The following is a 20,829-nucleotide window of genomic DNA, read 5'->3' on the forward strand; positions in this document are numbered from 1 at the left end:
CTTTATTCTAGATCATAAATCATGCCTCTCACCTGTATAGTAGAAAGATGAGGATGTAATCCGACAAGTTGGTACACATTGACAGCCAATTTAGACTCAGGAAAGGCAAGAACGACAGGAAAATACGCCTGGGCCAACCCCCTTTTCTTCGCAAGGATTATGAGTAATTCTTCATCTAAATGGGAATATATGAACATCCTCGCAGTCTGCATCCTAATGACAGCAGACCTTGTACAGTAATTATTGTTTCACTATGTTTGCTGGCTCTCGAAGTCTACTGTGAGAAAAAAATCAGTGATGTTGACAAAAAAAAGAGAACGTCGTAATGCAATTTTGAAATGAATGCGTTGCGTATGCTTAAAATGATCAAAATACGTAAATATTAAATATTATAAATGTGCCTGTTACTACATTACATATATATTACATCATGTATATAAAACATTGATGGAGGTGTTTGGATGTTTTTTAAGGGCTTTATAGTCAGACCGGAGCGGCTCCATTTTAAGCAGACTTTTGATCACATTTATTTACGAGTTAGAATGCATTAAAAAATATATACGGTGGTAATGTATTTCATAAGGATAGTGAACGATAATTAAAAAAAAAAGTGCAGTTCCCCTTTAAGTATGTGACTTTTGCACGTACTTCGACAAATCGGTGGCCCAAACTAAAGACGTAATAATCCATCCATCTTCTTCCGCTTATCCATAATAATAAAGCAGTGGCCATAGAGTGATGGGATAGTGTTAGCTTTTGTTAGCATACATGTTTATTTTGTCATTTAAAGCTGTGTGTATTTAAATGAAATGCGAAAGAATTTGAATACTTAGTGAGGACGCACTAGTTTCAAATTTCTTCGACCAATAAGTGTACAAGTAAAGGTTTACGTCAACCACAGTGTATAAGTTAAAACCTCAGTTTGGACAATGAAGATGCATAAATGGGGTGTACAGCCCTAGTGAGGTGAATAGTTACATTTACCGGTGGTTTCCCTTTCTATAGTTCCAACATTTCGGAAAAAGTTTCAAGAAGGCCTATTATTATAACATTCATCCAGGCTTAATTTTATTGTTGATGTTTTAAGGTTGTCTTTACCTCTTCAGATCGGTTGATGTTTTCTTCAAAATCCTGTACTCCCATGATGCCTTTCATGCAAAGAGCCCGGCAACCCACAACACCAATCTGACAGTCAAAGAAGGGCTCCCCCATTAACAGTACCTACAAAAGATAACAGAACAGAGCTGGAGCAAATCATTCCACATATCAAGAAAAGCAGATGCAGTTCATTAAATAGTTTTTCTTCAACATCAGTTATTGGATTTGATGAATGATTTTGAATCAAGTCAGTCAAAACTAAAGATTCATTGTTCTTTATCTTAGTTAGCTGAACACCATTCAGTAAGGAGAGTATAATATAGAAACACTGACTTATGACCACACAACAATTAGGTGTGCAAACAATAAAAATAAATAAAGAAGACATTTACCTCAATGGTTATTCCTTCTTGTACCAGGCACATAACTTCTCTTGACTTCACCTTCTGAGGGCTGTAGTAGCTGCTTTCTGCCTGGCACTCTGTCAGCTGAAAAAATAAGACACAAAAATGGGTCATGTCAGATTGTCATGTTTCACAAATAACTAAGCTTGACTACAGTAAATCAAGTGCATCACATATTACAATAAAGATAATGTTAAGGAGAAACGTAACCGCTGTTGCACGTTTTTTTTAATTGTTAGAATATTAGGTCAATAGTGAAAAGGCTAGATTGATCCTTTTTTTAAAGAAGCTTGTTAAAGCGTATTTGAAGAATAAAAAGTGGTTTTTGTGCTATCATTGTGAAAAAACAGGAAAACTTAAGACCTTGTCACAAAATACCTTGTGTGCTGCTGAATTTAAGCTAAGCCACCAATGTCGAACAGACAATAGCCATACAAAATATTACTGAACACCTAAACAACAACAGAGCACTTTTTCCTAGGTTGAAACTACAATTAGATTTTTCTTACAAAGTTTATAAAACAAGTACATCAAACCACGTGACAGCAACTCTTATTTAGTTTTTTTGGTAGGCCACAATTTGCCTCTGATCAGAACATGACTGGAACAAAAAAAGATACAGAAAACTGTTACGCTAGAGGAGGGATTGTCCAGTAATGTGTTTATTCCTTTGGGTGAAGGTCAAACAGAACCAGGGACAAAAAGAGCGATAGAGCATCTGGTCAAAACTTGCTGGTTGCAACAAGACAGAGCAGTGATGCTTTAGAGTTTAGCCCATATAACAACTGTGGGTGTAGAACTGAACTGTGCAGGACTCAACCCATTCAACTTTTACACAGGAAGCAGGTGCAGAACAAGAAGCAGCTGTGTCTTATTATCCCTACTGATGGAGCAGATTCTCTCACCCTCACTGCCTTCCTCTCCAATTCTCACTTAATCACGTGTGCAGACTAACCTGCAAATTCCTGGACGTTATATTAAAAAAGGATGTAACTTAAATATGATTAGAGAAGCACACAATACTTCGCCTCTTGACTAAACACACACACTCGGAACTACACACAAATACACACCAGTAATATTTAAAAGAATGCATTGCCAGAACCGTCAGGATTAAATAATGGGATCTATTTCGGAACAGTCATCCATGTATAATGTTTAAAACAATGTGGCCAGAGACACAATTTCCCTCTGCTCTCCTTGTCTATACCGCACACAGAGACAAAGAGCAGTGAAACTTGCTAGGGGTCAAGCTGTCCTCTAAGACTCACACTTAAAAAATGACTGTACAAACATACATACTGTACATATACATTCACTGTAAAAACATACATATACACATACTGTACATATACAAGTACTTATACATACATACACTCATGCATATAATCACGTTTCATCAAACATATATTAACGTTGTTGCCCTACGAGAAACTGGGTAACATGGCACACTGACAAAGCTGAACCTATAGTTACTATAACAATCTACAAGGTTAATATAGTTGGCTTCTCTTTCTTCCCCTCCATTTATCTGCTTTTTTTTTGTATTTCAAGTTATCATTACATATATTTATTGTTGCATTTGAACAATTGTATTGTTGATAATAGAGGTAATTATTATTATTATTCATTATCAATAGCGCTATTTCTATCGGTATTTGTATTGCTCCATTTGTAGTGTAATAATGTTCATTGTCATTTCTGTATTATTATTTATTTCACTAACTGCTTCTTTGCTATCACTTTTACCATCATATGTGTACATATCCTATTTGCTGATGTTGTTCTGTTGTTGTTGTTATTGTTGTGTTTGCTGTTGTTGTTGTGGTGTCTTTGTCTTATCCCCCTCTTGTCTCTGCAATTTCCCCCTCCGTCTTCCTTTTTTTCTCTTTCTATCCCCTCCTGCTCCGGCCCGGCTGCACCAAATAATAATATAAATCCATTTAATAAAGTCAAATACAAATAAGGCAACAAGAGAAGTATACCACACTTCTCTTTTGTAACGTTAATCTGTACAGCCGATATGGGCATCTACATCAACTATATGATTTGCCTGAGTAGCAAGATTTAGAAGTGGGATGCACAGAAGAGCTGAACTAAAAAAAAAGTCTGACATGAAAAAGAGAAAAGGGTTGTACTGCATGTGTGAACACAAAAATATCCTTAATCGTGATAACATTGTTCCACAGAATAACAGGTAATAGCTTAGGCCACATCAACATTAACGCAGATATTTTAAAAACGCATACTTTATGCATTTTGGCTTCTTGTCCACACACAATCATATACTTTCTTCCTTAAAAACTGGCTTTTGAATAGGTCAGTCATGGTGACGAGTAGGGCTGCAACAATCATCAGTTAAATCGATTTATTTTGATTAATTTATATTTATATTCTGTTGTAATTAATCGTTTAATGAGTGTACTAAACAAAAATATACTGACAGTGTAGGCAGCTACTATAGAGAACACATGAGAACGGTGTGGATGCCGTCATCTTCGTGGTGGCGAACAGCAGAAATGCAATTTCAGTGTTGTTGGATTTAGCAAAAAAAAAAGATCGAAGGTTATGGCAAGCAGAAAGGTTGTTACTATTTTCCCTAAAATACATATTGGAGCTGTAAAGTGTGTTTTCTCCGATTACTTGGTTAATCAAACAAACTAATCAATGTATTACTCAATTACCAAATAATCAATATCTGCAGTCCTAGTGAAGTTTTAAAAACTGTCTTCAGCGCGCGCGTGTGTATGTGTGTGTTGAGTGCGTGCGTGTACGGGTAAAACTGAGCTTTTTGGTTTGTATTAATCTTTTTTTTGCTAAATCCAACAACACTGAAATTGCGTTTCTGCTGTTCGCCACCACGAAGATGATAGCATCCACACCGTTCTCATGTGTTCTCTATAGCAGCTGCCTACACTGTCAGTATATTTTTGTTTAGTACACTCATTAAACGATTAATTACAACAGAATATTATGTACAGTAAGACAATGTTTTTTAAACCTTATTTAACAGAACATGAAAATATTTACTTAAGAGTGTTTTAATAATGTGAAGAGGCAGAAACATGTGCTTTATAACACGCTCGGGTGACAAAAAAATATTAATGATGATTCCTGGGCTCCATGTAAGTGTGCGTCATTGTACATCTAATTTGTCACTATATTAAAGCACAGATTAGGTATTATGCCACGAGCATTGTTTTTTTTTTCTTGCAGCGGCAGACGCGCATACCTGTGCCTTATTACACCTACGGGCCTGTGCTCCATGTAAGTGTGCGCTGATTTTAAAAATAATGTATAATATAATATCACTAAGTCAGCCTTGGCTGCTTTTCCAGGCTTATAATTGGACAAAATGCTCATGACAGCGAATTAATGTGTTTTAGTGTAGACAGACTGCTTTGAAACTACACTCATGTGGAAGGAAGCATATTTTTTAAAGAGTTCATCGTCATATAAACATGGCCTAAGTGTCACACACGCATATATACTTCATGTCATATATAAATATAGCAATAAAACACATGTACTTTACAACAATGTATATCACTACCCTTCATGTTGAAATAATTTGTATTTTTGGCGTACAGTATGTACTGTAATGTTGTTGGCATGTATCTCTGAAGCGTTGCAAAACATAAAAATCAGAAAAGTACTTCACAATGTTCTATTATTTTTTTAATGCTATTCATCTGTCATACTTTGTTTTGGGAAGATGTGATACCAAAAAGTTAGCATGACATTTGAATAGGATTTAGTTACAAGAATAATGCAGTATTTTATTACCTTAAATGTAAGAGAAGCCGTAGTACAGTAGAACCCAATGGACACAATGGGATCCTTAAGTGTGTGTTGTTGGGGATTGTTTGGGACGCCTCCAGTCTCTCCCTGCAAGAAAAGACCTTCTTCCCCCTCCTCTGAGCCTACTAGGGCTGGAACGAAGGACCAAGCCCAAGAGACCCATCCTTGGTAATTCTCTGCAGACATGTCTGAGTCCATGTAAAACTCTGGATTTGAGTACTGCCCTGGACCCTGGTTCTCTATGTCCACATCCATCCCTGAAGAACAAAAGGAATAGACAAAAATAATTTATAATTGTGTAATAAACTAGTGTATTAAATAGAAAAGCTGACAGTGTTGAAAAAAAATATTACTACGGTATATTGATCTGGATTTAATAAACTGTATTTTTTCCCTCAAAGGGGACTTATAATGAATTGTGTCTTTTCTGACCTGCTACTACAATGTTTTAGATTCCTCTGCCCTTGGGGTTCTTGCTACATAGTGACGTCAGAGCGAGGTATACGCACTTATTTAAACATTAAGTAAAGCTCTGTGCTTCAGGCTGTGAGGGAAATACGAAATAATTACCGTATTTTTCGGAGTATAAGTCGCACCTGCCGAAAACGCATAATAAAGAAGGAAAAAAACATACATAAGTCGCACTGGAGTATAAGTCGCATTTTTTGGGGAAATTTATTAGATAAAACCCAACACCAAGAATAGACATTTGAAAGGCAATTTAAAATAAATAAAGAATAATGAACAACAGGCTAAATAAGTGTACGTTATATGAGGCATAAATAACCAACTGAGAACATGCCTGGTATGTTAACGTAACATATTATGGTAAGAGTCATTCAAATAACTATAACATATAGAACATGCTATACGTTTACCAAACAATCTGTAACTCCTAATCGCTAAATCCCATGAAATCTTATACGTCTAGTCTCTTACGTGAATGAGCTAAATAATATTATTTGATATTTTACGGTAATGCGTTAATAATTTCACACATAAGTCGCTCCTGAGTGTAAGTCAGCCCTTTGAGACACTTGTGATTTAGAGCTATATAAATAAACATTGATTGATTGATTGATTGATTGATAAGTCGCACCCCCGGCCAAATTATGAAAAAAACAGCGACTTATAGTCCGAAAAATACGGTAATTGTATCAAATCTTGGCGTGCGCATAATAACACAGACGTGCAACATGCAGTGACATTAATGCGGCGAAGAGCAGCTTTTTTATGCAGTCTGAATCGATCTGCAAGTGTATAAGTGTACTTTATGTCGTGACCGGGTGAATCTATTTAAAGTTTGTTTTTGACCATGTCTTGAAAAAAAAAAAATAGCAACGACTTAGATATATATTTGTGAACATTTTCAATACAATCAATCATCCATCCATCCATCCATCCATTTTCTACCGCTTGTCCCTTTTGGGGTAGCGGGGGGTGCTGGAGCCTATCTCAGCTGCATTTGGGCGGAAGGCGGTGTACACCCTATCAAGCTTTATTGCAGGCTCCAACGTCCAAGTAGATATACAATCACATACAGTACATGAAACAAAACAAAAAAATTCAGTATAAAACGCATTATCACATAATATTAAAATAGTGCTTGTACATATTCAGTAGAAGGCATCTAATAAATAAATAAAAGCAGCAATACAAAAAAAAAGATACTTATATACACACACATATATATATAGATATATATATATATATATATATATATATATACACACACACTTTTAAATGCGTCAACACATTCTATAAAAGGCAGAGATTCCAGTGTTTCCATATATACGATTGGTACCTAACAGAACTACACCTAAGATTGGTTATCTGTATAATAAGATAATTCTCGGACCCCTGCAATCTACATATAAACTTAAACATCAGTGTTCTCAGGGTGGCGTGGAAGGTGTTTATCCCTAAATCACAAAAAAGCTTGCTGGCACTACTACCCCTGGGCTTTCCGAGCAGGATTCTGAGACAGTCATTATATGCAACCGGGAGTTTGCGCAAGCTCCCTTTTTTTAACCTCACCCAGAGGGGTGCTGTGTACATAGGGGTGCAGTAAGCTCTAAACAAGTACACCTTCGCTCCATCAGAACAGTAGTGACATTTTCTCACCAACATATCTCCAAAAGCCTCTCAATTATAAACAAAGCAAAACTATACCTCAATGAAAATCCACTCCGTACTCTATACTGCACCTTGGTACTCCCATAACTTACATACTGTGTTGAAGTATGGGGGAATACTTACCACAACACAATTCATCCTCTGATCATATTACAGAAAAGAGCAGTGCGGATCATTCACAACGTTGGTTATTTAGAACACACTCATAATCTGTTTATGCAATCAAAGTTGCTCAAATTTGATGACCTTGTTAAATATAATACATTAATAACCTTATATAAAGCATTTAACAAATTATTTCCGCCTAATCTACAACGTTTTTTTATAAGACGAGTGCAGGCTTATAACTTGAGATGCTTTGGATATTTCTTATTGCCGAGAGCTCAAACCGCTCGTAAACATTTTTGTGTGTCTGTATGCGGAGTAAAACTATGGAACAAACTGGACTTACAACACAAGCATCGCCAAACTATTAATCGATTTAAACTATTATACAAACATGGGGTCTGGTTCAAATATAGAGATGAGGGTCTTTAATTTGACCTGCTGCTATACTCTGTCTCTAAATGTTAACATGTGCTCAATGTTTCCTTACCATTATTGCTATGTTGTCTATTACCATTATTGCTATGTTGTCTATTACCATTGTTGGTATATTCATTATTCCTACATTGTTGATACAAATTATTGTTACAGTGTAATAATTATTGTTACCTGTGGTAATGCCACTATGATACAACATCTGTATTATAATCCTTGAACAAAGTAAGAGTGAAACTCATGTGAATAATCACTGAATGGAGAACTGGGGGTGGTATTAAATAAGTTATCTTCTTCCCACTCCCTTTCAGGCAAAACTGGACAAACATACTATACATTACCTTTTGCACTATATTAATTTATATTATTATGTGTTGTCAACTTTGTACTTTTTTATGTCATTGCCTGAAATAAATAAATAAATGAAATGAAATGAAAAATATTGGCTTGGACATACAGCTTTTTTCTCTGTCCAAGCATGTCAGCATCATCATCCATCTTGTCATTGAAGATGTGGCCTAAGTATTTGACATGGGTTTGACCAGACAAGTAGAAAACTGGGAAATTAAGATGTTGATCCTCCTTGGTCCTACATATCATTACCATACTCTTTGTGGCATTACACTTGATGTCAAACTTGACTCCATAGTCTGAGCATATGTTAAGAAGCTGTTGGAACCCTGCACTACTGGGCGGTATAATGGCCAAATCATCAGCGTACATAAAGTGATTGATTAAGGTGTTCCCAATGATGCACCGTGTTCTGCAATCTCTCAACTGCCCTGACAGATCATCCATATACAGGCTAAATAGGCCTGGTGATAAAAGCCCACCCTGCAGTACCCCATTGCCAACTGTAAAGGGAGAGGATAAACTACTCCCCCATTAGATCAGTTAAGTTTCATTCGCAATCTTGCAGGAAGACTAAAAAAAGACTTGTTAAAATGACTGTGGAGCAAAATTTACACCAAAGCTTATCCAATACAAGTTATCTACACCACACCGAAGTAAATTTAAATGTAGATTAAAATCATCATAGGTCCCCTTTAAAAAAAAAAGTTTCAAAATACTTTTATTTTTATTTTCAAGGTCTATCGATGGATGTAAGAGTAAATGTGTCGTGAGCGGTCTCTGCTCCTGGGTGTGGCAGGGCGCTCTGTGGACACGGGCCAACAGTGCTCTTTAAAATTATATTTCAGAAGCGGTTCATTAAATCTGAGCCAGTAGAAATAGAAGGATATAAAAAATAACCAAAATATTAATCTTGTAATACTTTTAATATAGTTTATTTGGAACATGCCTATAAGGTTTCATTGTGATACATCATATAATTACACTTTCACACTTCGATGTGTCTAAAAGAGTAGAAAGAAGCAGTTTATTTAATCCCACCCCTTCACAGGATCACAGCAATTAGTAACACTTTTGTTCCCTACCTGTGTTAAATTTGTAATAATAATAATAAACAAATATGTTAAGAAGTTGCAATTTACAACATTACATGAAGATGTAATAGATCTAAATATGTATTTAAGTTACGTCATATATGTCAGAAAAGCTGCCTAATCATGTCCTTTAGTTGTTTCATTTAGGATTGGATTGAAACAAACGGCACCATAATGACCCACTCAATGATAACGTTCCAGCTCTTCACATCTTGTCTATTTCCATAAAGATGGAGAAAGAGGAAGCTGATGTCAATACGCAAGAATGTGTAATCCCATTCCTTGCAGCCTCGTGTCCTCTGCAGGAAAACAATACTGTCTCTGAGGTCACTGCCTAGGAATCCCTAAGGCTGAGGCGGTGAAAATTATGAATTTAATTAAATCTTTCACTCAGTGAATTGGCAGTTGTAATTCTCATGTTATGTGTTATCTCCTTCGCTCCTCCAGTCTTCCTGTCCAATTTGGTCGCCCCTTATTTTTTTCCACTCTGTGGTAGTAGCCTTTGAGGTGTCACTTCAACAACTTAAGCCGTTCCGCTTCATGTCACAGACTGACGCAGCCTGCGTTTGAATTATAAGACAATCAAAATAAAAGAGCACCTACCAATCAAATGATCAAAACACAGCGGCTTAAGTAGACTTTGAAGTATTAATCCACAGAAATGAGTGCAACATTCCCAGAGAGACGTGGGCTGGACAAATGTGTTACTGTGACTGAACTATTTTTCACATTAATACTTCCAAAACTTTAATGAATTAATTCATAACAAGTAAACTCAGTAGAGTAGTAATGCTCAAAGCAGTATTTATCAGCTACCATATAGGCACAAAGCTGCTGAGCCTAAATAACAAGAAGGTATGCAAGTGATTGACAGCAAATCTGATCTAGACGGACAAATAAGAAAAAAGCAGTGCCCTCAAAAGGCCAGTAGATGTCCATCCATGTTTATAAAGGGAACACTGGACTGGACAAACAAACACATCCTTATATCCTCTTGGTCTAGTCCCTGAGTGGACAAGCGTAATTTGTCAGTCATTTATTTCGAGCTAAATGTTATATTGTTAATTATTCAAATCGGTCGTCTTTTCATTCTGTGGCAAATAATCCTATTAATTTCTAGCATAATCTAGAACAATCTAATACATTGTGAATTTAGAACATTGGATATGCTTGTAATGTATAGTTTTCCATTGTTAAAATGTGGAAAAAACATCAAAATCAGTATTACATGTTACTGACCTTTGTGATGTTTTTGTGTCAGAGCTAAAAGACAAGTATTCACCAAATAAAATATGTATAAAAATGAATACTTCTGTGGTGAACTGCACTTGTAATAACACACACATGTTACATACTAAATATCTGAAGCACCACCAGCATGACATTTACATCCCAATTACTTGAACTCAATTTCAGCAGTAATGAGTATACATATAAAATAATGATCTACTACATAAACCATGTTATCCTTATTCATTTGCTATAGAAAATAGTATTATATAAAAAATATTATGTGAAATGTCACATCACTGGACTGACACATGGTAGCCGTATGAAGTTTGATAGCCTGTGGCCTCTAACCAATGTGTGTGATGGTCTGGTCCCATCAATGGGCCTCTGAGGCCTTTGAGGCAAGTGAGGGCAAGCTCTCCTTCAAAATCTGCAAACACACTGTAGAAAGCCCAAAACATACAATATGTATAGGTCATTGGACAAATTCCAGGCACTTACATAGACAAGCATATAGACGGGTTGTGAGATGACACAAGCATGCATGTACACATGCACACAGACAATACAATTCTTCATATGCACACGAAACCGGCTCATTCAAGCATATTCATGATCTATGTTTCCAACCTCTGATATTTACACAGCTTTTCACAAGTTAATTGTCGCTTCATCCAGTATTCTTGACCTTACACTTACTTAGGAAATGTGTTAAGGGGGGACAGGCACTAAAATAGAGATTGAACAACATGCGGAAAACCCACATTAATAATAGGAGCACATTCAAAGCCTTTCTTAGAATTGCGCAACACTATATATACATATTTATGAATAGACTGTACATGTGCAACATAAAGGGATGTGACAATAACGGGTAATAATGATAACTACTGTAAAACTACCGACAGTTGGTATGACGGTTTTAAATTAAAATGATCAAAAAAACGTGATTACAAAATGCAAATTGAGTAACTCCCAAACTGACTGGCGCCAGCTTAAAAGCCAACATGAAAACAAGAAACATTAACGTCTTCCACTATTAAGAAACGACATACCCCAATCTAAACTTGTGTATACATGTTACTGTTTGAGCAGCTAAGCTATTCAATTGTGCACATTGAAGCTACAATTTGTGCTCTCTTAGTGTCGCTGAGAGTATTCAATCTTTTCTCAGAGGAAAAATATAGAGGTATTCAAAGACCGCTGAACAGATTTAGGACACAATGCCCGACAGAAATAATAATAATAGATTTAATTTGTTATGCACTTTTCATTTAAATACATCTTAAAGTGGTCCAGTACAAACAAATATTTAAAACAATAAACACTTAGTCATTAAAACATAAAATACTAAGACGCTATCAGTGAGGCATGAGAAATAGTGGGTTTTGTAAACGTGTCTATTTAAATTTACTTGTTTAAAAAAATAACTTGATCAAAAGATTTTAGTGTGTGTAAAAAATACTTTTCAAGCACATTCATCAATACCGCTATGATAACTTTGATAATTTTGGTCACAATAACGGTGATATGAAATGTTCATATTGTTACATCCCTAGTAACATATCAATTATGTCTTTTAAATATTGTCATACATCATGTTATGCTTGTTATAGTTACATCTTGATCGATGTAATTATAATTTGTGTAGGGCCACGCAATATGGTCACAATAGACTCCATCCACGATCATTTCCGAACTATAGCCATTTATTTTTTCCCACACTTTGAACTTTGTGCTTTATACAATGCTAGACATGCTGGATGCGCTGATTTTTTCCGGGTTCACCAGCTTCACATGCCGCCAATAAATGTAGTCTTGTCACATCAGACCAAATATATATGTCACTGTGGACCAATGGAATTCTCTACATTAAATCAAACGCACTCACCCAATCATGTAGCCATTTAGCACGTTATGGACTCACTCTCATCATGGGGAAGACACAACGAAGTACACACGACGCATCCCCAAAGCCAAAGACGATTGACCTGGACATCGGAAAAGGTAACAGCCGTCGCATGGAACAGAAACCCACCACCACCAACAGGCCTCAAAAAGCCGAATTGCAGGTGGAGAAGGGCAAAAACCATGCTAAATGACTTTCCCGGTGTTACAGGCACTGTCTTTTGTTAAATTTGTAAATGAACACAAGCGCCTGTGTAAATAGTTCATGTTTCAATAACTTGCGGCTTTAAAAACGTGTGCGGCCAATATGTGTATAAAATAAAAGTAGTCCAAAAAATTTGGTGGGGGCAGCTTATATTTAAGTGCTCTCTATAGCCCAGAAAGTATGGTGTGTTTCATGTTGATTTTGTCAGATGCAAATAAAGAAAAATGCAGAACTATGCAGCATGCCTGGTGTTATTACTTAGGCAATATCACACATCCATCCATTTCCTACCGCATGTCCCTCTCGGGGTCGCGGGGCAATATCACACATTGCAAGAAAATTAATGACATAATTTTCAAGTGTTGACATGACAAAAGGTTTCTAACCTTAATTTCAATAATGGATTATTTGATCAGTAATTCTTGCAGTGCTACTATTGGGAAAATAAACACATAAAAGACTAAAAATCACATGTTCTTGAACAAGCCAGACCTGCTCCCTACATCATCGTAGCAAACACACACACGCACACCAACCCCACTTTCATTTTCTTTACTCTGTCAATTACTTCCAGCATAACAAGATCTGGAGGCGCTCAGGTTCCAAGAGCTGGTCCCCTCTTGTATATTTTTGTGATAGGATACTAATTCATTCTCAGAGGCTCCACATAGCAGTAGCATGACACCGACTCTTACATCTGGCATTGGAAACCAAACTGCAAGCTGCGCCAACTTGCAGTAAAAGTTCCTGGCCAACAGGCAGGGAGAGTAGGTTGTTGGGAATGAAAGGAGCTCGAGTAAATTGTGCCATGCTTCCTGCCCACCACTTGTTCTATATGCTCTTGCTGCTCTACTGAGAGTCCCCCCATCCATGAGGACCCGGGACTCCATAACTCAATTTTGTTGAAATGAGGACAATTATTTTGAGGAGGAGGTTCATTTTGACACTGTGGTTATTGATGGTGTGTATCTGAATGTTTTGAGTGTGTGACAAGTTGACTATTCAATTAAGTTTAAAAATCTATGCAGGTCTATTGTTGCAAATTCAACAATGTTCCTGTAAGATAGTCATACCCCAAGTAGGCGTGTGAGGATCAAACTTTAACAAATGTACAAATGATCCAGGTAGGATTGTGTATTATGTACCGTGGACACGTCTGTGAGTGAAGCCAGGGCCGTGTGTTTTACTTGGCTCCAAGATGTGAGGAGTGTTTTCTCCTGAGGTTCAAATCAAAAATCAGAAAGAGATGGTCCTGTGTTTAATTTATCTTTGTTTCAACACTTAATCCTCCTATGCGCTTGGAGGGACTCAAGTTTGATGACAATAGTCTGTGCGGAGTTAAAAAATGCTGGAAGATATACCATCATCTAAGAGACATCTACTGTCCCATTTAAAAAAAAGACAAAACAAATGTGCCATTTATCTTTCCCCATTGTTGCTTATTTTCTTCAGACCATACTAAATTTGTTTGTTTATATTCAACGGTGCTTGGCTCAAGTCCTGCAATGGATAAAATAGGTAATTGGGACTGGAAAGTTTGTTTTCCAAACACTGTCCACTGGTTCAAAAGATGAAAGAGTGCAGCACGCTCTCTCTGGCAGCTTTTCTCTAAATGTCCATTTTATTCGGATTTTGCATGTGTGTATGTTTCACTTTTGTGTTTGATAACAGAGGGAAAAAAAACCTCTCTTGGGGATGAACGGAGAGATTTCTTTCTCCTGATTATTTACCAGAACATGTTTTTCTGAGTTGCTTAACACCTGATGTGCAAATCAGTTCACACCACCACCTGCTGACTTGAAAGTTGGTAATTTTACAACTGCATGCAAGTAGCCTACTTACAGTTGTTCTCAAACCTTTTGTACCAAGTACCACCTCAGAAAACACTTGGAACTCCAAGTACCACCATAATGACCAACATTAAAATACAGTAGCATAGTAGGTCTAAGTATTCAATAAAAACAAAGCCAGGGTTTTATTTAACAAGTATATTTAATATAATTTTTTACTAATATCTAACATTGCACACAGTTTGAACATTAACACTGTTTAAATATTTATTAAGTGATTATTGAATAGCAATGTTGTTACTTATTGTAAAGAAGAATTGGCACCTTACACAATTATTTCATGGCCCCAAAATCATTGATCACAATAATCAATTTAAACCCAAATGGAAAAGTTCTTTGTTCAACAAAATACCAGAACACGACCACAACTGTGAGTCTTTGTTTAATGGTAGTTAGCAGGAGCATTTCGGATCCAGCATCTCAGCAAATGAACATAATGGGCCTGATTTACTAAAGGTTTGCGTGCAAAGCTATTATCACACGCAAAGCTGATCTACTAAACGTGTGCAATATAGATTGCCATCCATTCTGCGTTTCTGTCTTCATTAATATACAAAATATATGCTGATCATCAAAACGCCCACAATACTGGGAGGAGAAAATGCAGATATAATTATTTAGCACGCGCAATGTAATGCATCATTATTCATCACTGTTTTGCGAGCACTACTTAGCGTTTTATTTAGAACGTGTCAGAAGGACATGCAAAATGACAGTTACATACACGGCTGCAGGATCAGGGCTTGCACTGCAAAGACGACGGACAGACAGGAATCCTCCGTCCTACATTTGTGTGTCAATATTTTGAAATAAAAATATTAGACATATTGTCTATTCAGAAATTTCATTTTATAATTTTCTTGCTGCTGGGCGACTTATGGGGCTGATTAAAACAATTTCAATTAATGAGTTTTGGTGTCTACTGGCGTTTTTTTTTAATGTTGTTTGTTTTCTTTATTTAGGAAATATAATGCTATAATATACCTCCTCATGAAAATACATAGTTAGTAGATCACACACACAACACGCCCACTCATAGTACACGCTATTTTATTTTTTTGCATATGCTGTCTCACGCGTGGTATTTGGATCATAGTGAATCAGTCCCAATGTAGGTAAAAATTTGCACTAATGCAATTAACCAAACATGCATATTATTGGAATGTGGGAGGAAGTACACGCAGTACACATTGTGTATGTGTGGGTTTTCTCCGCATGCAAAGTCCACACAAAAATACCCAAACAAAAACTCGAACCCAGATCTCCTCACTGTGTGCTCTGTATACCAACCACGAAGCCACTGCTTGGACCAAAATTGTTCAATCTTTATATAAACGACATTTGTAAAGTTACAAAGGACTTAAAGTTAGTATTATTTGCAGATGATACAACTGCGTTTTGTTCAGAAGAGAACACACAAAGGCCAATACAAATAATAACAGCAGAAATGAACTAATTAAAAAGATAGTTGGACAAAAACAGACTATCATTGAATCTCAGTAAAACTAAAATAATGCTATTTGGTAACAGTAGAAGGGAAAGTCAAACACAAATAACAATTAGAGTAGATACTGAAAGGGTAAAAGAAACCACATTTTTGGATGTAATAATAGATGATAAAATGAACTGGAAATATACAACAAAGTAGCAAGAAACACGTCAATAATGAATAAAGCAAAACATGTTCTGCACCAAAAATCACTTCGCTAGTGTTACCATATCTGAGTTTTTGTGTAGAAATATGGGGAAACAACTACAAATGTGTGCTTCATTCACTAACTGTGTTACAAAAAAGATCAGTTAGAATAATACATAATGCTGGATATAGAGAACATACAAACCTTTTATTTATTGAATCACAATTATTTAAATTCAACGATTTGGTGCATTTGCAAACAGCACCTTAAGTAAATCTTATGTACAAAGCAAACTAGAACCTGCTACCCAAGAATGTACAACAATTCTCAACAAAAGAGGAGAAATATAACCTTAGAGGAAAATCTAATTTAAAACATTTGTATGCTCGTACAACACTTAAAACCTTTAGCATATCTGTATGTGGAATTAAATAATGGAATTGATTTACCAAAGAAAACAAACAAAGCACCAATATGATTTAGTTTAAGAGACTGTTCAAACTACAAGTGTTCACAAAGTACACAGAACAATAATTATGATGAACATCTTAAAACCCTTTTTTTTTAGATAAATATTATTTATGTATTTAATATTTGTTTACTTACTATGGTATATTATGTATTTCTTATTTATTCACTGTTCTGTTACAGAGAACAAGGAAAAGGGATAACATTGCTATGGTATGAAAAGGGGTAGGATTAAATAAGCTCAGCTTCTTCCTACTCCTTTTCGGACGTGCTGTAATGAAACAACTGGAAATATGCAATGCATTACATTGTATCGTATGCATGTTCGAAATAAACTGAAACTGAACTGAACTGAAATGCTCAGAACGCTGCTGCCAGGCTCTTTTCAAGATCTCATAAATTCAGTTATATTGTTCCCGTTCTAAAGTCCCTGTATTGGCTACCTGTTCATTTAAAACACATTTGTTTAAGTCAGCATTGGAATTGGGGGTTAAATCACCAAAAATGATTCCGGGCGCGGCCATCACTGCTGCTCACTGTTCCCCTCACCTCCCAGAGGGTGAGGGCGATGGGTCAAATGCAGAGGATAATCTTACCACACCTAGTGTGTGTGTGTAACAATGATTGGTACTTTAACTTTAATTACAGTAACCTTACATTATAATTTATTATTATTTTATATATATATTTTTTTAATTATTTCTATTATCATATTTATGATTGTATTTGCAATGTATCTGTTGTTGCATCATGCTTATTTTGAATGTACTGTTTGTATTTCAACCATGTGACGCACTCTGTGAGCTCTCTCCCAGTGAGAAGTGCAATGTATGGTAAACAAAATGTATTTACTGTCTAGCCTCGAATTTTTTAAATGTCCTTGAGTTAGTGATACACTGTAATTTAAAAGAGACCTTACTCACCAGGTACATTTGTTCCAGCTTCCCTGATATGACAGATGCTTTCTTCTCGGTCTGCTTCTCTGTGTCCTCCAATTTCTCCGTAGTAAAGCGCAATAATCAGTTCTAAAATCCGGATGAACATGGGAAGTTGCTGATCTGTAATTGATAACTTCAGGCTATCCACCATGGTTTGGATCTGAGGAGACAGAACAAAAAAAAAGACAAAAATGATGGTTTCAATCAGGGGTGTCAAACTCATTTTAGCTCAGGGACCGCATGGAGGAACATTTATTTCCACGTGGGCATTACTGCTAAAATCATGGCATTAAAACTTAAAAATAAAGACAACTTCAGATTGTTTTCATTGTCTTACTTTGGCCAAAAATAAATCAAGCACATTCTGAAACTCTACATATTACAAATAATCCTTTTGGCAAAACACTTCAAGTTACCGGTAGTTGAAAATTCTGGGGAAAAAATTAGTGCAGTTTCAAAACACAATGAAGAACACAATGAACTTAGACTTTGTCTCAGTGTATTTTTTTAAAGCCACTAAACTTTAAGCACTTCCTGTTTAGTATTCTTATGTTCGCAGTTCACCATTAAAAACATGTTTGGAAAAACAATCGAGTGTGTCCTTTGGTAACATCCGCAACTGCCACAACACATTCATTTATTATCATTCGAATATTACAATTATAGTACAAACAAAACGATTATCAAAATGACACTATAGCCGAAATTAAGGTAACAACTACAAACGTAACCAATGTGATCATGCTATATTTAAGCAAAAAATGAAATAGAACAAACGCAACAAATGTAGAAACACACATGTTTACAATGGAGTTCAGTGTGTGCATCGTACATTCAACCAATTGAAAGCGCTGCATTCAGCTCTAACTAAAAAGATGATGGTGAAGTTGACCTAAGTCTTTGCATCTTACTGTGTCGTTATTTTATTGGTTGAGTGGATAATTTACAATGAAAGAAGTGTGTCGATTCTGCCGCCATCTGCTGCCAGCCACAACAGGAGCAGCTGATTACTTGCACTAACTCTGATTGTAGTAGCGGCAGCCAATCCAGAGGGCGCTTAAAAATACCTGACATGTCATCTTTAAACACTGTCATGTGTGACGTGGGTTACACTTGAATTGCTATTGCGACATCCAGTGGACACAATTACAATAGCAGTTTATTTAATTTAAAAAATGCAGCTCATTTTTATTTTTAGCAAACTGATCTTGCTGGCCAGATTAAACCTATAATACTTTTCTAATTTTCCTGAGGGAACTCTCCTGAAGGAATCAAAGTACTATCTATCTATATATAGTTTTTTTTGTGTCGTCGTTATTGGCTGATTTCAACAAATAGTTTTTTTCTCATTGTGTTTCTTGCCGTTTTCCCAATTTTTGCTGGTGTTTTTTGGTCATGTGCCTAGGGCCAATGATAGTCACAGGCCAGACGGCCCCTGTGCCAGACTTTGGGGACAACCTGCTGTAGAAGCTAACTATGGCCACTATAGTCTTAGTACCGTAGTATATTTGTTCTGGTCGCGTCACATGGTTTTCTTACGTCAGCGCCGTAAGTAGTAAAATCAGCTGTTCACCAGTCCTTTAGCTGCCGCCTTGTTTTATCATATATTACTGACTTAGCACAAGTCAATGTTTAGTTTTGTAATCACAATAATTTAACACAAAATCGGTACTTTGGAGCAATATGTTCACAGAATCTTGTATGCTTCCCGTCGCAGGAGAGCGATGATGGTTGTAGATATCGTTGTTGAGGGACGAGTTGTCAGATTTAATATGTGAGGCTGAAGAGAGAGAGGCAGAGACGTGCGGGCGTGTTTGGGGGATAAAATGTGTGCCTGTTTGCGGGTCTGTTGGTCATTCTCCAGGTGGTGGTGTCACTGATGTCATAATAAAAAAAACATTTTTACTTTCTCGACTGGTCGATCGCGATCGACGGTTTGGCGACCCTTGATCTAGGATAAAGTCTGACGAGCAAGGAAGCAGCTGATTAGTCGATCATGTCAACATTGGCACTCGCGCTTGTGATCACGGCGCCGCTATAAATAGTTTGTCTGCGTTAGAGCTTATTATAACAATATCACTAATACCAGGTTAATATTCAAGTCACCAAATGTAAATGGGAGTATTGTTAATGCTTTTTGGATGGGTTTTTATTGGATTTTATGGGCGGAATAGAGGACCTCTCATTGGCTCCGCTGTAAGCTGACTTTTATTTAGGTTTATTTACGAGTTAGAATACATTAGTCTTTCATAATGATTGTAAGCGATAGGCAAAACTCCAAAAAAAAGTGCAGTTCCCCTTTAAAAGGAGGCGCAATCACTTTATATAACTTTACATTCTATGACTCGGCTACATGTGTGTCCAACCTTTTCCCAATCGTACAAAGGATGGGAAGTGTCCTGAACTTGAGGACGGTTCAAAGCACTCAGCTAAACGTGCCAGACTTCAGGTACGTGGCGGTCCAAGCATGTTGCGACTAAATTTAAGTCCAAATTGAATAATTTAATTACATGACATTTCAATGTATTATTTAAATTTTTGGAGCATAAACTATCTCGTAAAAACATGTTTAAAGCATTATGACTGTGGCAGTCTTTAAAAAAGTTGTCTTGTTTTGATTCAAAGCTACTTACTTTGATGACGGATGGGATCTTGGAATTGATGTTGTCGTAGCTAAAATGAAGACGTGTTCTGAAGGAGCATTTGTACAGCAGAGGGTCCTGGTAGAACTCAATCTTGCCACTTGCATTCCGCTTGTCCAAGCAAACGGTGCAATCAGCAAAGTTGATCACTTTCCGAAGAACCAATTCTGGAGCTGCAGAAAGAGCGTAGTAAAAAATAAGAACATGTGAGTGGAGGAAAGATAAATTAAGGTAGTGTCAGATAGAGGGGGGGGGCCGTACGTTATTTCACCTTATCATTATTGAAAATCTGTGAGTACATTTTTGTAACCTATTCTGCAGTACGACTGATCTGTCGGTATAGATTTACTTACTGATCAACAGGTGACTCTGAAATACTCCTGCTGTAATTATGTTGTATTTTATTTATTTGGAATCCCCCATGTCAGGGGGAACAGACAGATAAGTAAAAGAGAAAGAAAGAAGAGAGCAGGCTCTAAGACAAGAGGCACGCGCCCATGACGTAGAAATATCGTCAACAGAGCACA

General features: G+C 36.5%; 1 protein-coding gene across 7 annotated transcripts in view; it reads right to left on the reverse strand.

Annotated features, from left to right (window-relative positions):
* Nucleotides 1-20,829, reverse strand: part of LOC133595948 (intermembrane lipid transfer protein VPS13B-like) — a 672,020-nt gene that overhangs the window by 626,787 nt on the left and 24,404 nt on the right. For all 7 annotated transcript variants that reach the window (XR_009814611.2, XM_061948790.2, XM_061948782.2 and 4 more), the window contains exons 6-10: nt 20,294-20,475; nt 17,646-17,820; nt 5,289-5,560; nt 1,491-1,586; nt 1,099-1,221 (exon numbers count right to left, since the gene is read on the reverse strand). Coding sequence is in view for 6 of the 7 variants with exons in the window: in XM_061948790.2 (XP_061804774.2) it covers nt 1,099-1,221; nt 1,491-1,586; nt 5,289-5,560; nt 17,646-17,820; nt 20,294-20,475 (848 nt within the window). In the remaining variant the exon portion in view is untranslated. The remainder of the gene's footprint in view (nt 1-1,098; nt 1,222-1,490; nt 1,587-5,288; nt 5,561-17,645; nt 17,821-20,293; nt 20,476-20,829) is intronic.

The sequence above is a fragment of the Nerophis lumbriciformis genome, linkage group LG04 (genome assembly GCF_033978685.3).
Source record: "Nerophis lumbriciformis linkage group LG04, RoL_Nlum_v2.1, whole genome shotgun sequence".
Lineage (NCBI taxonomy): Eukaryota > Metazoa > Chordata > Actinopteri > Syngnathiformes > Syngnathidae > Nerophis > Nerophis lumbriciformis.